At 32.1% G+C, this 19581-nt stretch overlaps 2 protein-coding genes across 2 annotated transcripts; one reads left to right on the top strand and one right to left on the bottom strand.

The window, feature by feature from the left end:
• Positions 1–6162: 6162 nt before the first annotated feature.
• LOC103491250 (chlorophyllase-1-like) lies at positions 6163–8472 on the top strand. Its single transcript, XM_051085245.1, has 2 exons — positions 6163–6585; positions 7668–8472. The coding sequence occupies exons 1-2, from the start codon at positions 6307–6309 to the stop codon at positions 8355–8357; spliced, it is 969 nt and encodes a 322-aa protein (XP_050941202.1). The 5' UTR covers positions 6163–6306; the 3' UTR covers positions 8358–8472.
• A 7894-nt stretch (positions 8473–16366) lies between these two features.
• Positions 16367–18778, bottom strand: LOC103491249 (probable WRKY transcription factor 21). The gene is made up of 3 exons (XM_008451121.3): positions 17474–18778; positions 17232–17357; positions 16367–16732 (listed from the first exon to the last, which is right to left on the bottom strand). Exons 1-3 carry the CDS (start codon positions 18232–18234, stop codon positions 16588–16590), a joined length of 1032 nt encoding a protein of 343 aa, XP_008449343.1. The 5' UTR covers positions 18235–18778; the 3' UTR covers positions 16367–16587.
• Positions 18779–19581: the final 803 nt, after the last annotated feature.

The following is a 19581-nucleotide window of genomic DNA, read 5'->3' as shown; positions in this document are numbered from 1 at the left end:
TTGATATTATTTTTTGGAGAAGAGAAAGATAAGATAAAAATCGAATTGGTATTAAATGAAAAGAGAAGATTTGGGATTTGTTTTGGAAAAAGAAAAGAAAAATAATTATTATTATATTATTATTATTTTCTTTAAATAGATCTCGAGGAGCATGTCCATTACTATTCATCTTTTTCTTCTCCAAGACAAAAAAAAAAAAAAAAAAAAACCCTAATTTTAGCTCCACAAAACCCTAGTCGCCGCCATTCAAGGTCGTCGTCTGTCGTTGTGCTCCGATCGCCTTCGTCGCACGTCGCCACTTCTGTCGTCTTCCTCCTTCATTCTCCTCCGTTTTGAGTCTTCTCCATCGTCGGCCGTCGAGCCGAGCTTCTTCAATCGTAAACGTCTCTGTTCGCCCCTTAGTTCCAATCAACGTCGTGCAGTCGACGAGCTGTTCACTCCAGTCACTGATCGTCTGCATGAACTCGAGTCGGTTCTTCTCTCGCAACCAAATGTCGAGTCGAGTCTTCGTTGCGTCCAAGCTCTATCAGCAACCCGAGCTTTGTCCTTGTGTAAGTCGAGTCGCGTGCGCCTTCATCCTTTACGAACCGCACGCGAGCCGCCACCCATTTCGAGCTGATTTCTTCTTCACTAAGCCAACTAGTCATTTACTTAGCCACCCGAGTCATTTTCCTTAAGTCGAGCCGCCAGCCTATGTGTTGGTCATTTTTCCACCTATTTTTGGTAAGTTTTGATTGAGTTTTAGGTATTGCCCAACAAATATTAATTTTGGACAATAAATAACCTAATTTTGAATTTAAGTTGGATTATTTTTTTTTTAAGGATTTTTAGTTGAATGTTGGAAGTAGTTACTTGAGAAATTCTGCCTAAGGTTGAGTTGGTTTCAACCCTATTTGTCGATACATTGGAAACCTCAATTAAATTTTGGTAGATATTGGTTAATAAAATTATAAATCAATTGTCTGTCTTTAGAACTTGATTGTTTGGAAAAACTTGGTTATTGTTGTTAGGAATATTTTTTGTTAAGCTAATCTCCATGTAAGAGATTCTTCTACTAGACCCTCGTACTAAAATTAAAAGTCTGCATGTGATTTCCCCTATTATGCATTGATGTAGCTAAAATGCATAATGTATTGATGACTGATAGTCATGACTGAGTTATGTTGATGATGACTGATTATGTTAATGTTGATGCATGAAATATTAATCTCATGATTAAGAACGTTATTATTATTATTCATTTCATGTTTATGATATTATGATGTGCTACATGCTACGGATAGGGTGTTCTGTTAACTTTATCCATTAGAGTCGTACACATATGGGTGTCCCTCGAGATCACCACTTTTTTATGATTCTGTGGTCCGATGGGATTATCAAGTTTATGAGATGTCATGTATATGAGTGGTTCGACTGGATCACTTATAACCCGATTATCTTAAGTGTTCCTTCGGGTTCACTGAAGACCAGTTTGTCCTAGGTGTTCTTTCAAGTTCATCAATGAACAATTTTGTCCTAGGTGTTCCTTTGGGTTCACCGGAGACCGGAGATGTTCCTACGAGATCATTAGATTGCATGTGTTCGGAAACGTGCTAGTTTAGGGGTACTTCTTAACAGGACTCTAGTGAAAAGTTAACAGACGTCTAGCGGGACTAGTAGTAGGTCCCTTACTATATGTTTATACTCACTCTTTCTATGTTTAATCTTTTAGGTACAGGTAGAGGTAAAGGTAGAGGTAAAGGTAGAGAAAATCTGGCGAATGATAAGAAGTGACCGTGACGTGCCATAGGAAAACTTCTATTTTTACTTTAAAGTTATGATTCTAGAATTTTTGTATTCTTTGACTATTTTTTTTTAAAGTAGACAGTGCCTGAATTAGAAATTTATTTTAGATTTATTTTTACATACATTTATTTAATTATAATTTTAATGAGCATTTGAGGGTTTCATTCAAAATTATTGTTGTTTTCTCATTTTGTTAAGAAAAAATTAAATTCCTTTTAGTAGTAATGACCTCAACTTAGTATATAGAGTTGGGTCGTTACAGGGACAAGGTCGGGGATGCCACTCCCCGTCCCCGCCCCCTATCTCATTCCTCATCCACACCAATTTTTCCGTGGGGGAACAAGACAAGGATTTTACAGAGATTGAGTTCCCCGTGGGAAAATATTCCTCATTTTTTTTAAGTTTAATCTCATTTCCCAATCCACATTTACTTGAAACGTATATACATTTCCACTGTAGTTTTATTTTCGATAAAAAATTATCAATTTTCTTATTTAAAACAATTCAAAATATCCACTTCTCATTGTTGATAAAAATAAAAGTTCAACTATTAGAAGATACATTTAGAAATTCATCCGTAAAATTCAAAAATCTTTTTTTTAAGACACAACAACATATTTTTTTAAAGAAAAGTTTGCAAATCATAAATCAAGGCACAACATATATATATATACTCTTTCAGAAAAGTTCACAACATAGAAATGAAATTAGAGCAAAAAAAATAAAGAAATGGAATAGAGAAAAAAAGAAAGAAAGAATATCAAAATAGTTTTTTTTTCTCTTTTACATATTATTAAATAAGTACACAAATAAATATTATATTTATATTTAATTACATATATATATATTAATTATATTTATGTTTGGGACGAGGCGAGGAATCGGGTCGGGGTCAGGGTTGAGGAATGTATTCCCCATCCTCGACCTTGTGTTGCCAACGGAAAAAAAAAATTCCACTCCCTCCCCCATTCCTCGTGTAATCAAAGATTGCCCGCCCCGTTCGAGGCGGGTCCCCGCGGCGCCTCGGTCCTACAAGTTAAATGGACATCTCTATTAACGTCGTATTCTTTCGATGGGTTGGGTTCAACGATGTTCTTTTGACATTCTCGTGGTGAGGTTTAATGGCGACGCTGGTAAGTAATGACATTATCGTTTTTCTGACAGGTTTGGTGGTGAAAGGGTTCTGTCGTGGGTTATTCAGTTGTGCAATGGTTGTTCTATATTTGGGTCTTAGATTCAGAGGTATACTTCAGCACGTGTATCTCTCATATTCTTATCGTGGTTTGGGTTGACGGTATAGTCGAGTTTGTCTTGATTAATTACAAATTGCTAATTGAGTTGATATATGTAATTTGTATCTTGATTGATATTGCTCTTAATAAAATCCCTCCAAGCTAGTTCTCAAAGTGAATGTAGATTGAATTGGTCGAACCACTATATATATTTATGTCGTTTGTTCTTTTATCGCTTACTTTATGGTTATCTGGTTATTGCGTTCGAATCGGTTTGACATTGTGTTCTATGGTCTAGTGCAGGAAATTATACCAAATAGTTGGGAGCTTGATATAATCATAACAAGTGGGTAACATAACTTGGTGGCGTGTATTCTCAACACACATTTTGAAACTCAAGGAACTATAATGAAATTAAACTCACACTACTCTAGACGAAAGATGATATTACATCAAATTTGGTTACTAAATTGCTGATTTTTATGATTTCTCTCACGTTTACAACATTCTCCAAAAAGGAAAACAATTAATTAATAGAACAAAATGAGTGGAGATAAGGAAGAAGAGTCTAAGGTCAAAAGTTTCTCTCACGTTTACAATATTCTCAAATAAATACAAATGAGGGGTAGTTTAGGAAGAAGAGTGTAAGGTTGAGAATTATTTGTATGACATTGACATTATCTTGTAGATGAGAATTGCAACTCAAACTATCTTTAGAAAACAAACAAAATTGTTTGTAGAAGGAAGATTCCAAAATGCCAATTGTGTCAAGAGGACCCATCTTATGTTGAGATGTTAAGGAGGTACTTCAATAATATAATTAATATCACCAACTTGTTTTTTTTATTCATCACTAAATACTTTTCTACTTTTCTTATTAAGGTTTGGGTCAATTTTAATGTTTCCACACTTTAAATTAAAATTTCATGATTTTTTCAAAAAAAATTTGTTAATCGGGAAATTATCGTAAATGATGAATATGTTGAAAATATTTATAAAATATAGTAAAATTCTAAATTCTATTAATTACAGGCACTTACGAACTTCTTGATAGACACAGATAATCTATTGATACTTATAATTGATAGAACCTAAAATTTTGTAAATATTTTAGTTCATTTTACTATATTCGATATTCTTAGTTAATAGATATGAACATTAAATATGAAACTAGCAATTTAAGGAAAACTCGAAATTAAAAGTGTAAATCTTGAAATTTAGGAACTAAATTAAATCAAAACTCAAGTCCTCTAAGTTAAAATTTTATTTTTTTAAAAAAAAAAATCTAAGAACTAAATTGAAACTAAACTCAACGTCTAAAAACTAAAAGTTAAAAATTAGAAACGTGGGTGACCTAACGTGAAAAACTTTATAACAAGTATAAAGATGACAAAACATCATGAAAAGGCTAGATGCAAAAAGAAAAAAGAAATATTGCGATTCAAATTTGAATTTCAAATCTTAGATCTAGAATGTTAACCATCGTGACATGTCAATATAAATTTAACATCACATGTACATGCACAATAGTTAAGGTTTTGTTTAGTAATCATTTCGTTTTTATTTTTGTCTTTGAAATTTAAATATTTTTACGTTTTATGATAATCTGTAAATTTCTTAAGTATAATGATTAAATTCTTAACCAAATTTTAAAAGGAAAGAAAAAACAATATTTTAAAAATTATGCTTTAGTTTTTAAAATTTGAGTTATTTTTTTTAAACAATTGGTAGAAGGTCGATAACGAAAGAAGAAATTGGAGGTAGAAGTAATGTATACAAATATTATCTGTTTATTCAAATAACGTGGCCTACTTTTGTCAATTCATCTCTTTTTTTCTTAGGTGTTGTATTTCTTGTCTCAATCAATTGATTGAGACAAAATAATAATAACAATAATTAGATTTTATTTATCGTTATTATATGTAATTTTTTAATGAAAATTATTTTAAATAATAAAATTGTTGGAAAAAATAGAAAAATTGTTAAAAAAGAAAACATTTAATAAAATACTTATACTTCGTAGGAAAATCAAGTGTAAAAATTGTCTTTTAGTAGTTTTGTTCTATGGAGTGCAGATAGTTTGTGTAATTTTTCTATATTTGAAAAAACTCTAAAAAATATTTACAAAATACAGCAAAATTTCATATTCAATGAATGATAAAACACTGATAGAAGTTTGTGAGTATCCATTAACAATAAATCTAAAAATTTGCTATATTTTATAAATACCACAATCATAATGGTAAGAATACAATAACCCTTTTACCCTTTTGATAGACCATAATTAGTTATTTTACCAATATATATGTGTATTGTTTACTTTATACTTGTCCATTATAATTTACTTAGAGAGATAGTAAATTACAATCACATGATAATAATGAAAATAATAAATATTTCTTTTATTAAAGAAATAAAAAAGAGTTTCACGAACGGTTCATGACAACATGCATGTAAAATACATAAAGATGAGTGTAATTTATATAATACATTTATATATATTTTTCAATAGCAATGTTGTTAATTAATTACCACATTTTCACAATCCTTTTGCAATAATCAATAAAAAAATTCTCCTGTTAATATAGTAGATATTCATTCTACTCGTATTTTTGGCATGTCATTAGATGATATATTGTTTTAATTTATGAATCCTAAGTTTATTCTGGAACCACACAACGTTTGTTAAGATTTTAATTTAAAATGAATTTCATTTGTTGACCTGAAAATAAAAATAAAAATAAAAAAACTTAAAACGAATTATATGATCGTAAAAGTTGTGTTTTTGACCCAAATAATTTTTCCATTTTTTCACAAAGATTTCAAAACTTAGAACATTTTGTCCTTTCTTGTTTATTCATACAGTTAATCTCTAGTGATCATTTCTCTCAAAACCTCGTCTAATCAAATTCAAACATAATCTACTCAACCAAAATAAATATAGAGAATAGCTTTTCAATAGTTACCGTTTCATTTTTCTAATACTAAGATAGTACAACTTTCACTCATTCGTAGATAGAAACTTTGAGTCATTTTCAAAATCTTAGATGACTATATTTTGTATATTTAAAGATTTTTCATTCAAATATATTTTTTCCTAATAAAAATGTGCCATGGGCAATTTTTTTTCTTAAAAAAAAAAAAAAAGGAAGTTTTATTTTCATAACAATAATGGAATCCATAGTGGGGCAGTAGCAGATTTTTTGGCTATATAAATGAATCTCTCTTCAGAATTAAAAGCATTGAAGAAGGTTACCAAATTCAAAGGTTATTAGTTCAGAGAGCAGCAATGGCGGCGGCAGGAGTAGTGGTGAAAGAAGAAGGTAAATCAGTTTCATCTGCAGTGGATCCACGTGAAGTTTTTGAGAAAGGAAAATTTGAAGTAAGTTCAATCACCACGAAATCAGGCATATTTTCAAGTTTAAAGCCACTGTTTATCTTCACACCCACAACTCCAGGTTCCTATCCAGTCATTTTGTTCTTTCATGGCTTCAGCTGTGTCGGATCCTTCTACTCTGATTTCCTCAACCTTATAGCTTCCCATGGCTACGTTATTGCTGCCCCACAGGTAAAATCAAACCCCTTCCAATAATATGATAATATTATCGAGTCATTCACGATTTGTGTAATTTGAAAGAGTTGAATTAGATGGATTAAAAAAATCAACTTATTGTTTGTTTTACCAATAATTTAAGAAGTTTATTATCTTGTTATTCGCATCAACTCACATTCCTCACTTCGTTATTTGTTTCAACTTCTCAAATTACTTTCCTATAATTATTATCGACTCAACTCAACTCAATTTTTCGATTTTATTTATAAAAACTCTTTGGATACCTCAATTTTCATTAAACAAAATTTTAGTTTCAATGATCTCTATAATAATATTTTATTACTTTTTAAAGAGTAATACATTATTTCGGTCGGTTACCAATGTGACAATCAAACTTAATGTATTAACATATATAGAACACATTGCAAAAGTACAATTACAGACATAATAAATTTTAGTTTCAAGATAGAGTTCATAGATTTTTATTTTATATGCAATATTCCTTTGAAATGTTGCTCTAAACTTAATTTAGTCCTAAAATTGCTATCTACGGTAATTATAAAAAAATTTCCTATAAAATTAGTCACAAAGCTTTGAAGAATGAGTTGTTTCACATTGTACCTTTGTAGCTGACGTTTCGTCCCAAAATTTTAGCATATATTCCTTTTTAAAATAATTTTAACTTGTTTTAAAACTTAAAATGTTTTACGGTTATTTAAATATTTCACAGTTCTTTTCAACCTATTCTTAAAAACTTAAAAAAGGAAAAGAATGTATATTTTGAAAGTTCAAGAATCAAACGAACCAATTCTAAAATACTTGGGAGAAGTAAAAAAAGTTCGTATTTTAAAAATTCACGGGACAAACACATATTTTTTTAAAACTCAATGGCCGAAAAGATAATTAAACTTTTCTTAAAAACACTTGACTTTTTCAATTTTGTTATTATTTTTGGCTAAATGATTGGGTTATTAGAGTAAAACAAACTGTTATTTTAACAATAAACAAAAGTGCAAACCACAGCTCTAATATGAAAAAAAAAAAAAAAAAAAAAGGTATATATTAACAAAGGTTGAAAATTTTGATTATAATTTCAGTTGTATGTGATGCCAACTACAAATCAAATGCAAGAAATAAAGTCAGCCACAGAAGTAATAAAATGGTTACCATCAGGACTTAACCCATTACTCCCAACCAACGTGGAAGGAGACATTTCAAAGCTAAGTCTAGTAGGCCACAGCCGAGGTGGAAAAACCGCCTTCTCCTTAGCCTTAGGCATCTCTCGCCCTTCCCTCCCCTTCTCTGCTGTAATCGGCATCGACCCAGTCGCCGGAACTAAATGCTTCCAACCCCAACCCCACATCCTAACACCTCTCTCTGAACCCTTCAAAATTTCTGCACCCATTACAGTCATTGGGACTGGGCTGGGTCCCAAGTCGGCGAGTCCGATCACATGCCCCTGCGCCCCTGATGGCTTCAACCATGTTGCATTTTTCAAAAAATGTAGGCCTACTTGTGCCCATTTTGTGGCTGTGGACTATGGTCATATGGACATTTTGAACGACAATCCACCCGGGATTACTGGGTTATTGACGAACATTGCTTGTAAGAATGGTAAGGGCCCAAGGAAACTTATGAGGGAGTGCTGTAGTGGGCTTGTGGTTGCTTCTTTGAAGGCTTATCTTGAGAACGACGAATCGTTTCTTAAGGCTATTTATGTTGATCCTTCTATTGCTCCCGTGGATCTAAACCCTGCAAAAGTTATTTACAAAGCATCCTTCTCATAAATTTCACCTTTCCAACAAAAAAAAAAAGTTAATATGAAGTTAAATAAGATTTGGGAGAAAAATAATGTAAGATTTGAAATTGTGTAAATCAATGGTAGATCTTTCATCTTTGTCCTGTTGTGATTCTATTGGTAAAGAAAAAAAAATATATAGCTGTTAAAAATAATACTTAAATGAAATAAAATATAAAATAATAAATTACCCTCGATCACAATACGCGTTTAGTAATTTGTAAACTTGTCACGTACTTTTTCCAATTTGCAAATGTAACAAGAAAAAAAAGTCCAACTCAAGTAATGCACATAATACACCCGATCTACACTTAATATACTTGACAAACATATTTATATACATAAATATAGAAATGATAAAATATTAATTTAATGGTAATTTAGTAAATATGCTTAATGACATTTTGGTAAATAAAGCAATGTAACATTTTGTAAATAAGTTTATCTTTATCATCTTTGATATTTGAGACAAAAAGTGAGTTATTTTATTAGTCCTAGGTTACTATACTCGGGTTATAGTTTGTATATGATGTAGATTACCTTAGTTTGAATTATAATAGTATGTGTTACATTTGTGGTTTATACATTTACAATAAATATATTTTTTTTCTTTTTCCAATTCTTTAGCAAAAATTGAAAAATCTATCATAACTTCAAATATTTGGTATTTCAAGCGTGTACCAAGTGTATATCAAATGCGTATCAAATGTGCACAAAGTGTATCTCACGTGTATCAAGAGTGTATTAAGTGTATACGAAATGTCTATCAAGTGCCTATTAGAAGAACATCACATATATCAAGTGTATATCACAAGTGTATCGGGTATATCAAAGTGGATATCAATAGTATATTAAGCTATATAAATAGTGTGTCGAGTATGTATCGATGGTGTATCAAGTTGTATTAGATGTATCATGTGTAACAAGTGTATATCGGGTATATCTAATATATCACATGGGATTGACTTTGCCATTTTTGCCAAAGTAAATAAGGTTCAGCTATGAAGTTAATTTTTTAAACTTATTTTGCCATATATCGCAAAAGATCTACCGAAATAGGATTAATCTGAAGGAATGGTTATGTAAGGTTTTTTTTTTTAATGAGGTAAAATAATAACATTCCATCTTAGTTTTGGTATTGACGGATATTGGGTTAAGAAAGAAAAAGTTGTTGGTTTGGTTTGGATGTGTGATTTAAAAAGTTTTGATTTTTGTTTTGGTGAATATGGGAAAGATGCTGAGCAAGTAAACACAATTGGAAACAAATATATGTGCTATTCTGTAACATACAAAAACCTTCACCTCTGTTATTTCTCACAATCTCTTCACTTTTAATTTTCTTCTCTGTATAAATAACAATTTTATTATAAATTTAATTTTACGTTGAACAATAGTTAGTCACAATTTGATATGTGTTGGAGTGTCACGTAATCATTCTATTAATATAAATATGCACAATCCTATGCACCGTTGTGTTTTGAACTCCAATGGAAGACATTCGCCCGTAGGCGCTGTGACGTTTCCTTGTGCTTCGAAGACGTTTGTCGGTTGTGGTGCCCTGACAATATTTGATTCGAAGAGAGTTGTCATTATCCAATTAGGACTTAATTTCTTGCTCAGTACTAAAACTTCTTTACTGCATTGGTTCAACAATTCAAGATTTATGCTTTTGATCATGTGTTTGCTTGGCTAAACAGATATAGCTTAACTCAGGGTTTACACTATCGAATTTCTTGTCTTCTCCTTCAGATTTATTCTTCTTAAACGTTGTGATTCTTCAAGTATACAAGTGTTACTTGATTTTATTCGTAAATCTTACTTATGTGAATGATTTGACAATTCTACCATGCATGTCTAATTGATTGCTTTAAAATTTCGCTTCTAATATGTAATTGTTAGGGTGATTCGCCTAAAAGCAAAGAGTCGAGTTGAATTACATTATTAGTTTGGGGTTCCAACCAATAAATATTTCACCATCTAGTGAGCTACTCCACGTGGATCAACTCTACACTTTCCCTAAACTACCATTAGTTTGAATTGAAATACGGATAAAAGATAAATTTATTTAGTAAGAGCGGGGGGATTCGACACCATATTTAGACTCCAACCTAGGACGGATTTAGAAAAAATCTAAGACATTTTTTTGAATACCAGACCCAGTTTGGTATGTTTCAAAAGAATTTCGTGGTTTGCTATTTTTTGCAAAATGTGAGTGTATATACCTGATGGCTGATCTTTACTATTTTAATTTTGTGCTATTTAGAGTTGTTTGGGCCTCACGCTTGCTCATATTGAGCTCCTCATTTTACTTCCTCGGCCCATTTTCTAAACAGTCTGTGAGGCCGAAGCCCAATGTTTGTCTAAGGTTAAAGCCCAAAACAATTCAAATAGGTAGACTTTTCGTTTCACTTTTCCAGGGTATAAATATATATATATATATATATATATATTATATATATATATATATATATATATATTTAAATACAACGATTAATGTAAATTTAAAAAAAAAAATTAGAGAATCAAATTAATACAATTAATTTTTTAAAATTAAAATATATGCTCGTCTTCTATGCTTTTTTTTTAACTCGTTTAAAAAGATTTATACGATCATTTAAAACTCTTTAAAATTTTATTTGATATGACTCCTAAAATAGAGTATATCAATTGATATTTTTTTTCTTAGAGTAGTATATGAAAGCATTAGCATAAAAAAGTATCTTCTACCAAAAGTCTTATCTAATATATAACCATTTGCAAATTTTTAATTCAAATAAAATAAGTATATAATCTCAAATAGTTTGCAATCACAAGATCGGGTTTTTCAATTTTAGTTATCAAGATTCTCAACAGTTTTACATACCTCTTTGGTTTTCATTTCAATCACTAAATAAGAAATACAAAGATAAACAGTGTTTACAAATCATTATGATCTAGCTCTAAAATAATAGATTAATCAATGAAGTAAATAAGCCCAAGTTCACAAAATATAGTAAATAAATTAAAGTTTCTTACACAAATGACAAGAACAGGTCTCCATAAGAAGAAATTAAGTACTTGTCAACCCGCATACAAACTACATTTAGACCAAGTGATATGTCTTGGACAAGGATAAATGGATCACTAAAGAACAATCTTCATTAAGCAACTATTGTTTTAGATCCGACTAAACCTAACTACCTTTTTTTTTTTTGTTAGTTATCGAGTGAGACTTACTTTTATTTTACTTATACATTAAATAGGTTGGTTTTGACCTTTGTTGAATGCTTTTTTAAGAAACATTCATTGGTGTTTTGTGAGGAGGCCACCAATTTTCATTGCCAAACTTGTCCAACATCAAAATGTTTTTAAATTTACGAGTCTATTTATGTATGGAAAAGTGAAGCATGGCCATCGTGGAGCTATATAACAAATGCTTGTAAACTGTTGATGATTGATTCTTCCTATTTGGTTGGAACTTTGAAATGGTCTATCTACCTGCACATTATAAGAAGGGAGTTGGGCCTCGCATCCGGCACTATAATACAAAGTGCAACACTTTAGGCTGGTGTTTTATACAGCAATCTCACCTAGATTTTAAATGTAATTGAACGTCTTTTATTGCATTTTTTTGCAGCTATCAAAATCGCTATAAAAGACTTTCTATGACCGGTTTTTCTAATACTGTATTTCTTAATACCATGAAGAGTTTTCACAGCAGTATTTTTGAGCTATTAGAAGTGCCTTTTATAACACATTGTTTATCACCGTGAAAAAACACTATAAAATGTTAAAGACTTTCGATAACATAGGTTATAACAGCATTTTGAAAACGCTATGGAAAATCTGCAATAGCATTTTTTAACGCTATCGTAAGCGATATTTATTGGAGTGCAAGTTTCTTAACTTTTTGTGTTTAATAAGTTGTTGCATTTTAAAAAAATGTCTAATAGGTCCATCAAGTTTCTCGTAATTGGTTGTTGTCATATTCATCATTATCATTTTTAAAGATTAATGGATTTATTAAAATGCTATGTTTTAATTGTGTGTATAATATATCCATGACTATTTAATAATATTCAACAACTAAAAAACTTATTAAACTCAAAATTCAACATTAGGGATTTATTGGAAAAATGGAGAATCAAGGACTATACTTTTAGCTTCAAGTGCTTATTAAACACAAATTTAAAAGTTTAAGACTTATTAAATACTTTTCAATGTTCTAAATACTAATAGATACATGTTTTAAAGCTTAGGTATTAATTACATTTGTAATTCTACATTATTTTTCACCAAATCTCTGAAATTAAATTGTTGATGGCAAAATCGGCCAAGAAAACTTACTTGACCTTCATTTGTTGATCACGGTGAATTTGTATTTTGGAAAAGAGGCCACCTAAAAGCAGTTAGAATAACCCACCAACAAATACTTCTTGAGTTAGTCTTTAGAAAGTTTTTTAGGAAAGAAGATTGAACTTACTTGATATGAAACTATTATACTATAACTACAGTGAAGCTGAACTTGGGATTTCATTTATCCTTTTTTTAAAAGAATTCATATTTTCTTTATCCTTTAGAAATATTGTCACACCTTCTCTAAGAGCCTCTTCTCTAACTCTTAGTTTGGTCTCAAAAGAGGGTGTGGAAGGTTGACAAGCATGGCTATTCTGACAACACTCCCTAACCAACCTAATCTGACTTAATATGCTTGAAAGAAGCAACACAAGCTAAATATTTACTAACAACTTGTACTACTAACTGCAACTCTTGACAGAAATTTAGCGAAAACACAGACTTAACAACAACTTACAAACTAGGCCCACAACTTGCAACTCATGCTAAAAGCGTAAACGTGCTAATTATAAAGATAAAATAACCCCAACTAACAAATAGTGAATAAGCAGCTGTAGAGCAAGCTCACACAATGATCACTACTTAGAAAGTAAGAAAACATTTTGAAAGAATAAGTTGGAAGACTTAGTGAGCAACGGTTTTATAAAACACGCTTTTCTAAATAGTTATACGTTATGCATAAAGTTTTAGCTTTTGGAAACATTCAAACAATTAAATAGCATTTCATAAACATGTAGCTTGAAACTTACAAACGTTTGAAATACATTTTCTAAACTTTACTTGATCATTACTCTATAACTCGACCATACATATGGAACATGGGTATTACTACACCTCACCATCAATGATGTAATTCTCTCATCATAGGCACTAACTGTAACCTTTTCCCATATACACAATAAATTGTACTTTCACTAATGTACAAAGAACACATGCTCGTCAACCTTCACAACAAAAACGGAAAACACCATGTGCATATAAATTGGTCATAGAGAGTAACATATAACATACGAGCATAGATTTATGAAAACATACTTGAAATCTTCACTTGGACACATGCTTAACTAAATTCTTGCTTTACTCAAATCACTTAATAGTTTTAAAACATGCTTGCTTTAAGTCTTATTAGAGTCTAGCATTCAACTCTTATGTTTTATAATTCATGCTTGGAAATAGCTTGTAAAACATACTTAACATAAACTCTTTATTAAAGTCATGCTTATAAACTCATAATTTTCTTACATGCATTAAACTTATGCTTTGCAAATCATTTACTAAATTAGTAGATGAATATCATTTAAAATCTTAAACATGTAAATAAACTATTTGCTTTAAACTTGAGTTCATAAAGAAACATTGAAATTTATTTTGTCACTCACAAGACTTGTGGCTGAACCCCTTTGCTTAGTAATCCTCCTAACTCCTTTTGTCCTGAAACAATCATATTAAATCTCCAATAAGTTCTTTTTATCCAAAAATTAACCAAACATTGAGTAAAATTTCCAAAATGCTAAAAAGGCCTAAAAATGGCATATAGGCTGGGCTGGTGGGCAGGGCAAGGGCGGTAGGGTGCACACGTGCGCACAAAATTTTGATTAACCTAGCCTCGTGCTACCCTCATGCCTGGGCTTGTTGCTCATGGTCACATGCCTTGTGCGTTACGTGCATCAACGTGCGCAGGGCATGCCATGTGGCCTAGGTGTGTGCCTCACGTCGACTGATCGTGCACTAGCCCTTTTACTTCCATGCTCCAAAGCCCATACTAACCTCTTTTGTCTATCTTGCATGTTCAGCTCGCCTTATCTTCCTTGTCACTCAGCCAACTTTCAACTTTGCCAAGATTTTCTTTTTCCGTCCAGAACCTAAACCCAACTTTGTAGGTCAATAGCTCAAAATCTTATCTCAAATTAGAAGACTTCCTGTTATAAAGTTGTTTAGAATTGTCTTAAGTATCTTACCTCCAAATTCCAGCTTAAGATTCCAAGTAATGTGTTTTGTAGTTCCAAGAACTAAACATTTCTCAATCTTGTCTGAATAATGACCTTTGGTGCTTTAGCTCAAAAGTTGAACTTCTTCCTCAACACTTTTCAGTCTGGATGCCTAATCTCAACAAAAAGACTCACTCACGGTTCTTTTGGGACTAATTTGAGTAAATCTCATGAGTAGAATGGAAGTTCTGATAGTCCAAAGTTACTTATTTATAATGAACCTTGCATGCCTAGCATTTAACACCTCCTGCTTGCCAAAATCTAAGTGTTTGATGACACGTGGATTCCACTCCACGTCTTGCTTAGAACACCTTGGACCTCTCTTAGCTGCAAGATCTATCTCGTGTAGCCCTTACACGCTTGCTTCTTGTCTTAGTCATGTGGTGCAACTCGCCTAGCACACCTTATATCCTTGGTTGCTTGCCTCACTTAAATGCCTAGCGTGACTCTTCTCGCCTAGCAAAGCTTGCCAACCCTTGGCAGCATGGTTGGCTGTGTAGCCTTGCCTTAGAGGTTCTTGGCATGATTAGTCTGGCTAGCAAAGCTTTCCTCGCCTATGGTGTGTCTTTGTCGTCCAACCTTTTGTTCTTACAGCTTGTCTTGACATGGTTAGTCGCCCAACCATACTCAACCCATGATATTTGTGGCCGCCTAATTCATGTCCTTAGAGGTTATTTTGACAACTTTAGCCACCTAGCCTTGCCTCAAAACGCCTAGTTAAACACTTAGCCCCTTTCCACCTTGATAACCTCTATTTAACATCCATACTTAGTCAAAATTTCTACCTCAAAGCCATCTTGGCTACAATGACACACAAACCATAACACTTGGGTAACAACCAACTTTTAATAAGAATTTTCTTCCATATTTTCTACTCTAAACTCAAAACAAATTTTAGCTTCCAACTCTTCCATTATAACTCTTTGAAGACTTAGGGGTGCCTAAGTCCAGGACTTACAAAGATGATCCTCAAGGGTTGGATCATGTTGCATTAGAGATCTCAAGTAAAGAGACCTACCAAAAATAAGCCCCAAAAGAGGGGCATGTTGGCCTCACTATAAAGGCTAAGGCAGCTGATTCATTCAATTGTTTTGTCCTCTCTTCTTTGTCACCTTTCTAAAGTGTATGGGCGAGCTGGTCAAAGTGATTCAATTGTGTCAAGTGACCAATTGCTTTGACTGATTTATTCAAAGTACTTGTATGTCTCCTAGATTTGTTTGTTGTCTATTTAAAATTTATTGAGATAAGGTAACTTTTTTTTATTTCACCATTAGATTCTTACGTCCAACATTACTCATAACACATCAACGATACACTTATTATAATCTACACTAAACAAAACTTGAAAGTTCGAAAATCAACCAAACCTAAAATAGAATCTCTAACAAATAGAATATGAACCATGCATAATGAGGCAAAATGGCCAAAGCTCATTACTTGGGCAAATTAAAGAGGATATTCAATAAATTTAACAGGAAAATTTCCTCAAGAAAAGTTCAAACTTTTTCAAAATCAAATATTTACATCTCATAGATCGCATCACAAAGAAACCAAGAGAACTTAGAGCCAAGATTTTCTAACAAAAGGAACGCAAATTTTCATCCCTCAACACAATCTCGCTAGATTAAGAAGGAAAAATTAGAAAAAGAATAGTCAAAAGAAGAAGCTGTTACAATTATACAATATCTATTCTATAGAAATCTGTGGTCAAATTTTGGACTCAGTGTCTTCATTTTTAATTTGTAAAAGGAAACTCATCCAAATTAAAGAGCTTGGTTCAAATGTTGAGCACCAAAAATATGTACAAAAGAAGCACCAACACCAATCCCAAACTGGGTTTTGAATAACAGAAGAAAAAGTGGAGGTTCCCAATCTTGGTTAATTTGAGCTTGTAGGCTAAGTGTGTGCAGATTGCGTCAACATTTTCGGGTGACTATGTTCTCCTTCGTACGTTACAATAAGCATCGACGGATCTTCTAAGCACCGCTCGACATGCTTTCTTGCCGGACAACCTCTTATGCTGCTGCATTTGTAGTAACCCCTGCACAGATTTTACAAAGCTCCTCAAAGATGAAGAATTTTTTGAGATCGAAATTGGTCCGAAGAGACGAAAATGGAAATGATTTCTATATAAGAAGCGGCAGCAGCAGCATAATATACACCAATTCACATTGCATTCTATAGTTTCAAATATAAAATTCAGTTATCACATCACATATGTATAATGCATAAGAACAATGGATAAGAATCGCATAAAAGTTTGTATCTTTTAGCAACAAACAGATTCATCAGCAATCTTAACAAAACAGACATACATTTGTTTCAATGATCGCCCAAAGTTTTCGTGTTTCTGAGTTGTTGAAAAACAACAAAACAAATTGGAGCTTTTTCTTTTTCTTTTTGTTGGTAAGTAAGCAAATTAAACTGTTATATCTTATATGAACATCTTCATCTAATGACATAGTAAACAGGTACCTTTTTTCATCGAATATGCAAAAAGTAGACAATATCATGATATACGTTTTGGGATTTAATTATACCTTGGATGAGGAGAACCCTTAATTGGCTTCTGCCCATATTTTCTCCATGAATAATCATCGGAAGGAATATCTGCAAGTTTGTTACTTATGGCAGGTACTTTTATTGATCTCTTCACTCTATGTTTCCTAAACGAAAAAAAAAAAAAAAAAAAAAGAATCAAAATAATTAGTAAAGCAATAGGCAATAGAAAAAATAAAGATTTTTGTGATGAAAAAAAAAAAGAGAGATATATCAATCCAACCTCTTCTTTGAACAATGGCATTTACTAGTGCTTCCACATTTCAAGCTCCCTTCTTCTCCTCTAGCAGAAAACTTCCTCTTGCTATTGCCCGACGTTGTCGTGGTCGTGGTCGACGGTCCAATCAAATGAAACGAGCTTCTGTCGCCAATGACGCTGCCATCCATACTCAATGAAGAAATGAAAGATCTAGCTGATGACATTGTCAATGTACAGTTAGATGTATCAAAATTCAGATTCATCCCATTGTTATTCCTAAGAAACGTCATTTCAGCTTGCTGTTTCATTTGTTTCTGATGAGCTAGAACGCTCTGTTGTTGTTGTTGTTGTTGATGATGATGATGATGGGGGAAGCTAAAGTTCAAAGAAGGAGATTGTTTGGGGATATGAAGGGTATTCTTATCATTTTGACTCAATTCTAAATCTGGGTTTCCCAAAAAAATTGAAACTTTACTATTAGAACCAGGGGGGAAATTGAAAAGATTTTTGTTTGGAGGATGTAGAGTGTAATTAGGGGAATCCAATAGGGAATTTTGAGGTAAAGGGAGAGGGATTTTGTTGAAATTTCTAAATCTTGGATGACTAAAATCAGAATTCAAAAGAGAAATCACTTTCTTGAACTTGAAAACAGCTTCTTTAGTTTCAACCATTAAATTTTTGAAATGGTGTTGATGAGGAGGAGAAGGAGGAGGTTGAAGTAAAAGATTCAAAACTCCATGGCAGCTCTCAATGGCTGATTTGGTAGCTTCTTCAACCTCTTCCATATTTGAAAAGAAAAACAAACGAAAAAAAACTCTTAAGAAGAAAATGAATGAAGAAAAAAAAGAACTAAAAACTCAGAAAATAAAAAGGAAGAAACAAAAGACGTAGAATCATGAGAAGGGTTGAAATTGGAAGAATTGTAAGAAACAAAAAGGAAAAAAACAAGAAAAACAGAGCGTGTAAGTTTCTGAAAACCCTAAACAAAAACTTCCATGATTTTGGTCTAAGTGTGAAAAATAAGACTTTTTTTTTTTTCCTTCTTTTTTGTTGTTGGTGTTGTGCTTTTGCTTTTTCTTTTGTCTGGCTTGAGAAGAGAACCCAACTCCCTGAAGAAGGCAGAGCCAAAAACTACAATGTTTCTTTCTTTAATTTTTCTTTTTCTCTTTTTCCCACCTTCCTTATTTAAATACTTTCAAAATTCTTTATCTGATTTGAAGTTCAGAAGTTTAGAGAGAGAGAGAGAGAGGGAAAGAAAGAGGGTTGATTTTGTTTTTGGGAAAATGACTTTTTTTTTAAGTCTCAAAATTAAAGTGCTTACAACACTTGGTTGAGTTATAAAATGTTAGGCTATATTTGGGGTTAGGAGTGGAGGTGTTTTGTAATAGTCCACCACTTGTTTAAAGTAATGTTTAGTTTTAGTTGGAGATTAGAATTAGGGTTTAAAATATCTTACATGCTCTTACTATTCTTCAACGGAATACTTGTTTTAAGGGTTGGAAAGCCTTTGTTGATCGTCGTCGGTCACTCTCCAATTACACTTTTGGTGACTCCACCGTAAATTTTCAAAAACCAACTCTGACGATTGTGGCCAACCAACCTCTGACCACTATGGATCAACTTTAAAAATCTTTTAATAAAAACATTTTCAGGGTTTAGGTCAATTTTTGACCACATCCTATGTTGACTCCACCAGCAAATTTCTAACAACCAACTTCATCGACCGTCGCAAACCAACCTTTGATCACCATCGATCAATCTTGAAAAATCTTAATAAAAACATTTTAAAGATATATAACAAACAAAAGAAACTTCAAAGTTGTTGAGTTAATAATAATATTTGTTTAATTGATTTATATTAGTTGTTTTAGAGTTGCATTTTGGAGTTCCCAGAGAGACATACAGTAAGGATGCACACAGTACACACCACTCATTATCCCACTTCTTCATTCTTCTCTCTCTCTCTCTCTCTCTCTCAAACTATATTTATCCTTCTTCTAAAATTCAAAATTATAACTAATCTAACAACACACAAATGTCACATTTTTATAAAAACAAAACAAAACAAATTTGAATTTAGTTTTTATATTTGGGCCATCAATTAACCTTTTATACTTTTTCTCCTTATTATT

The sequence above is a fragment of the Cucumis melo genome, chromosome 5, assembly GCF_025177605.1.
Source record: "Cucumis melo cultivar AY chromosome 5, USDA_Cmelo_AY_1.0, whole genome shotgun sequence".
Classification (NCBI taxonomy): Eukaryota; Viridiplantae; Streptophyta; class Magnoliopsida; order Cucurbitales; family Cucurbitaceae; genus Cucumis; species Cucumis melo.
Note: the sequence above shows the minus strand (reverse complement) of the source record. Positions and strands in the feature narration are given on the sequence as shown.

Excerpts from the sequence above, each read along its gene's own strand:
- LOC103491249 (XM_008451121.3), bottom strand. The coding sequence starts at position 18,234 with ATGGAAGAGGTTGAAGAAGCTACCAAATCAGCCATTGAGAGCTGCCAT. Across the intron at positions 17,358-17,473 it reads TGCCATTGTTCAAAGAAGAG|GAAACATAGAGTGAAGAGAT; the intron begins GTTGGATTGATA and ends TTTTTCGTTTAG. Across the intron at positions 16,733-17,231 it reads AAGGGTTCTCCTCATCCAAG|GGGTTACTACAAATGCAGCA; the intron begins GTATAATTAAAT and ends AAATCTGTGCAG.
- LOC103491250 (XM_051085245.1), top strand. The coding sequence starts at position 6,307 with ATGGCGGCGGCAGGAGTAGTGGTGAAAGAAGAAGGTAAATCAGTTTCA. Across the intron at positions 6,586-7,667 it reads ACGTTATTGCTGCCCCACAG|TTGTATGTGATGCCAACTAC; the intron begins GTAAAATCAAAC and ends TTATAATTTCAG.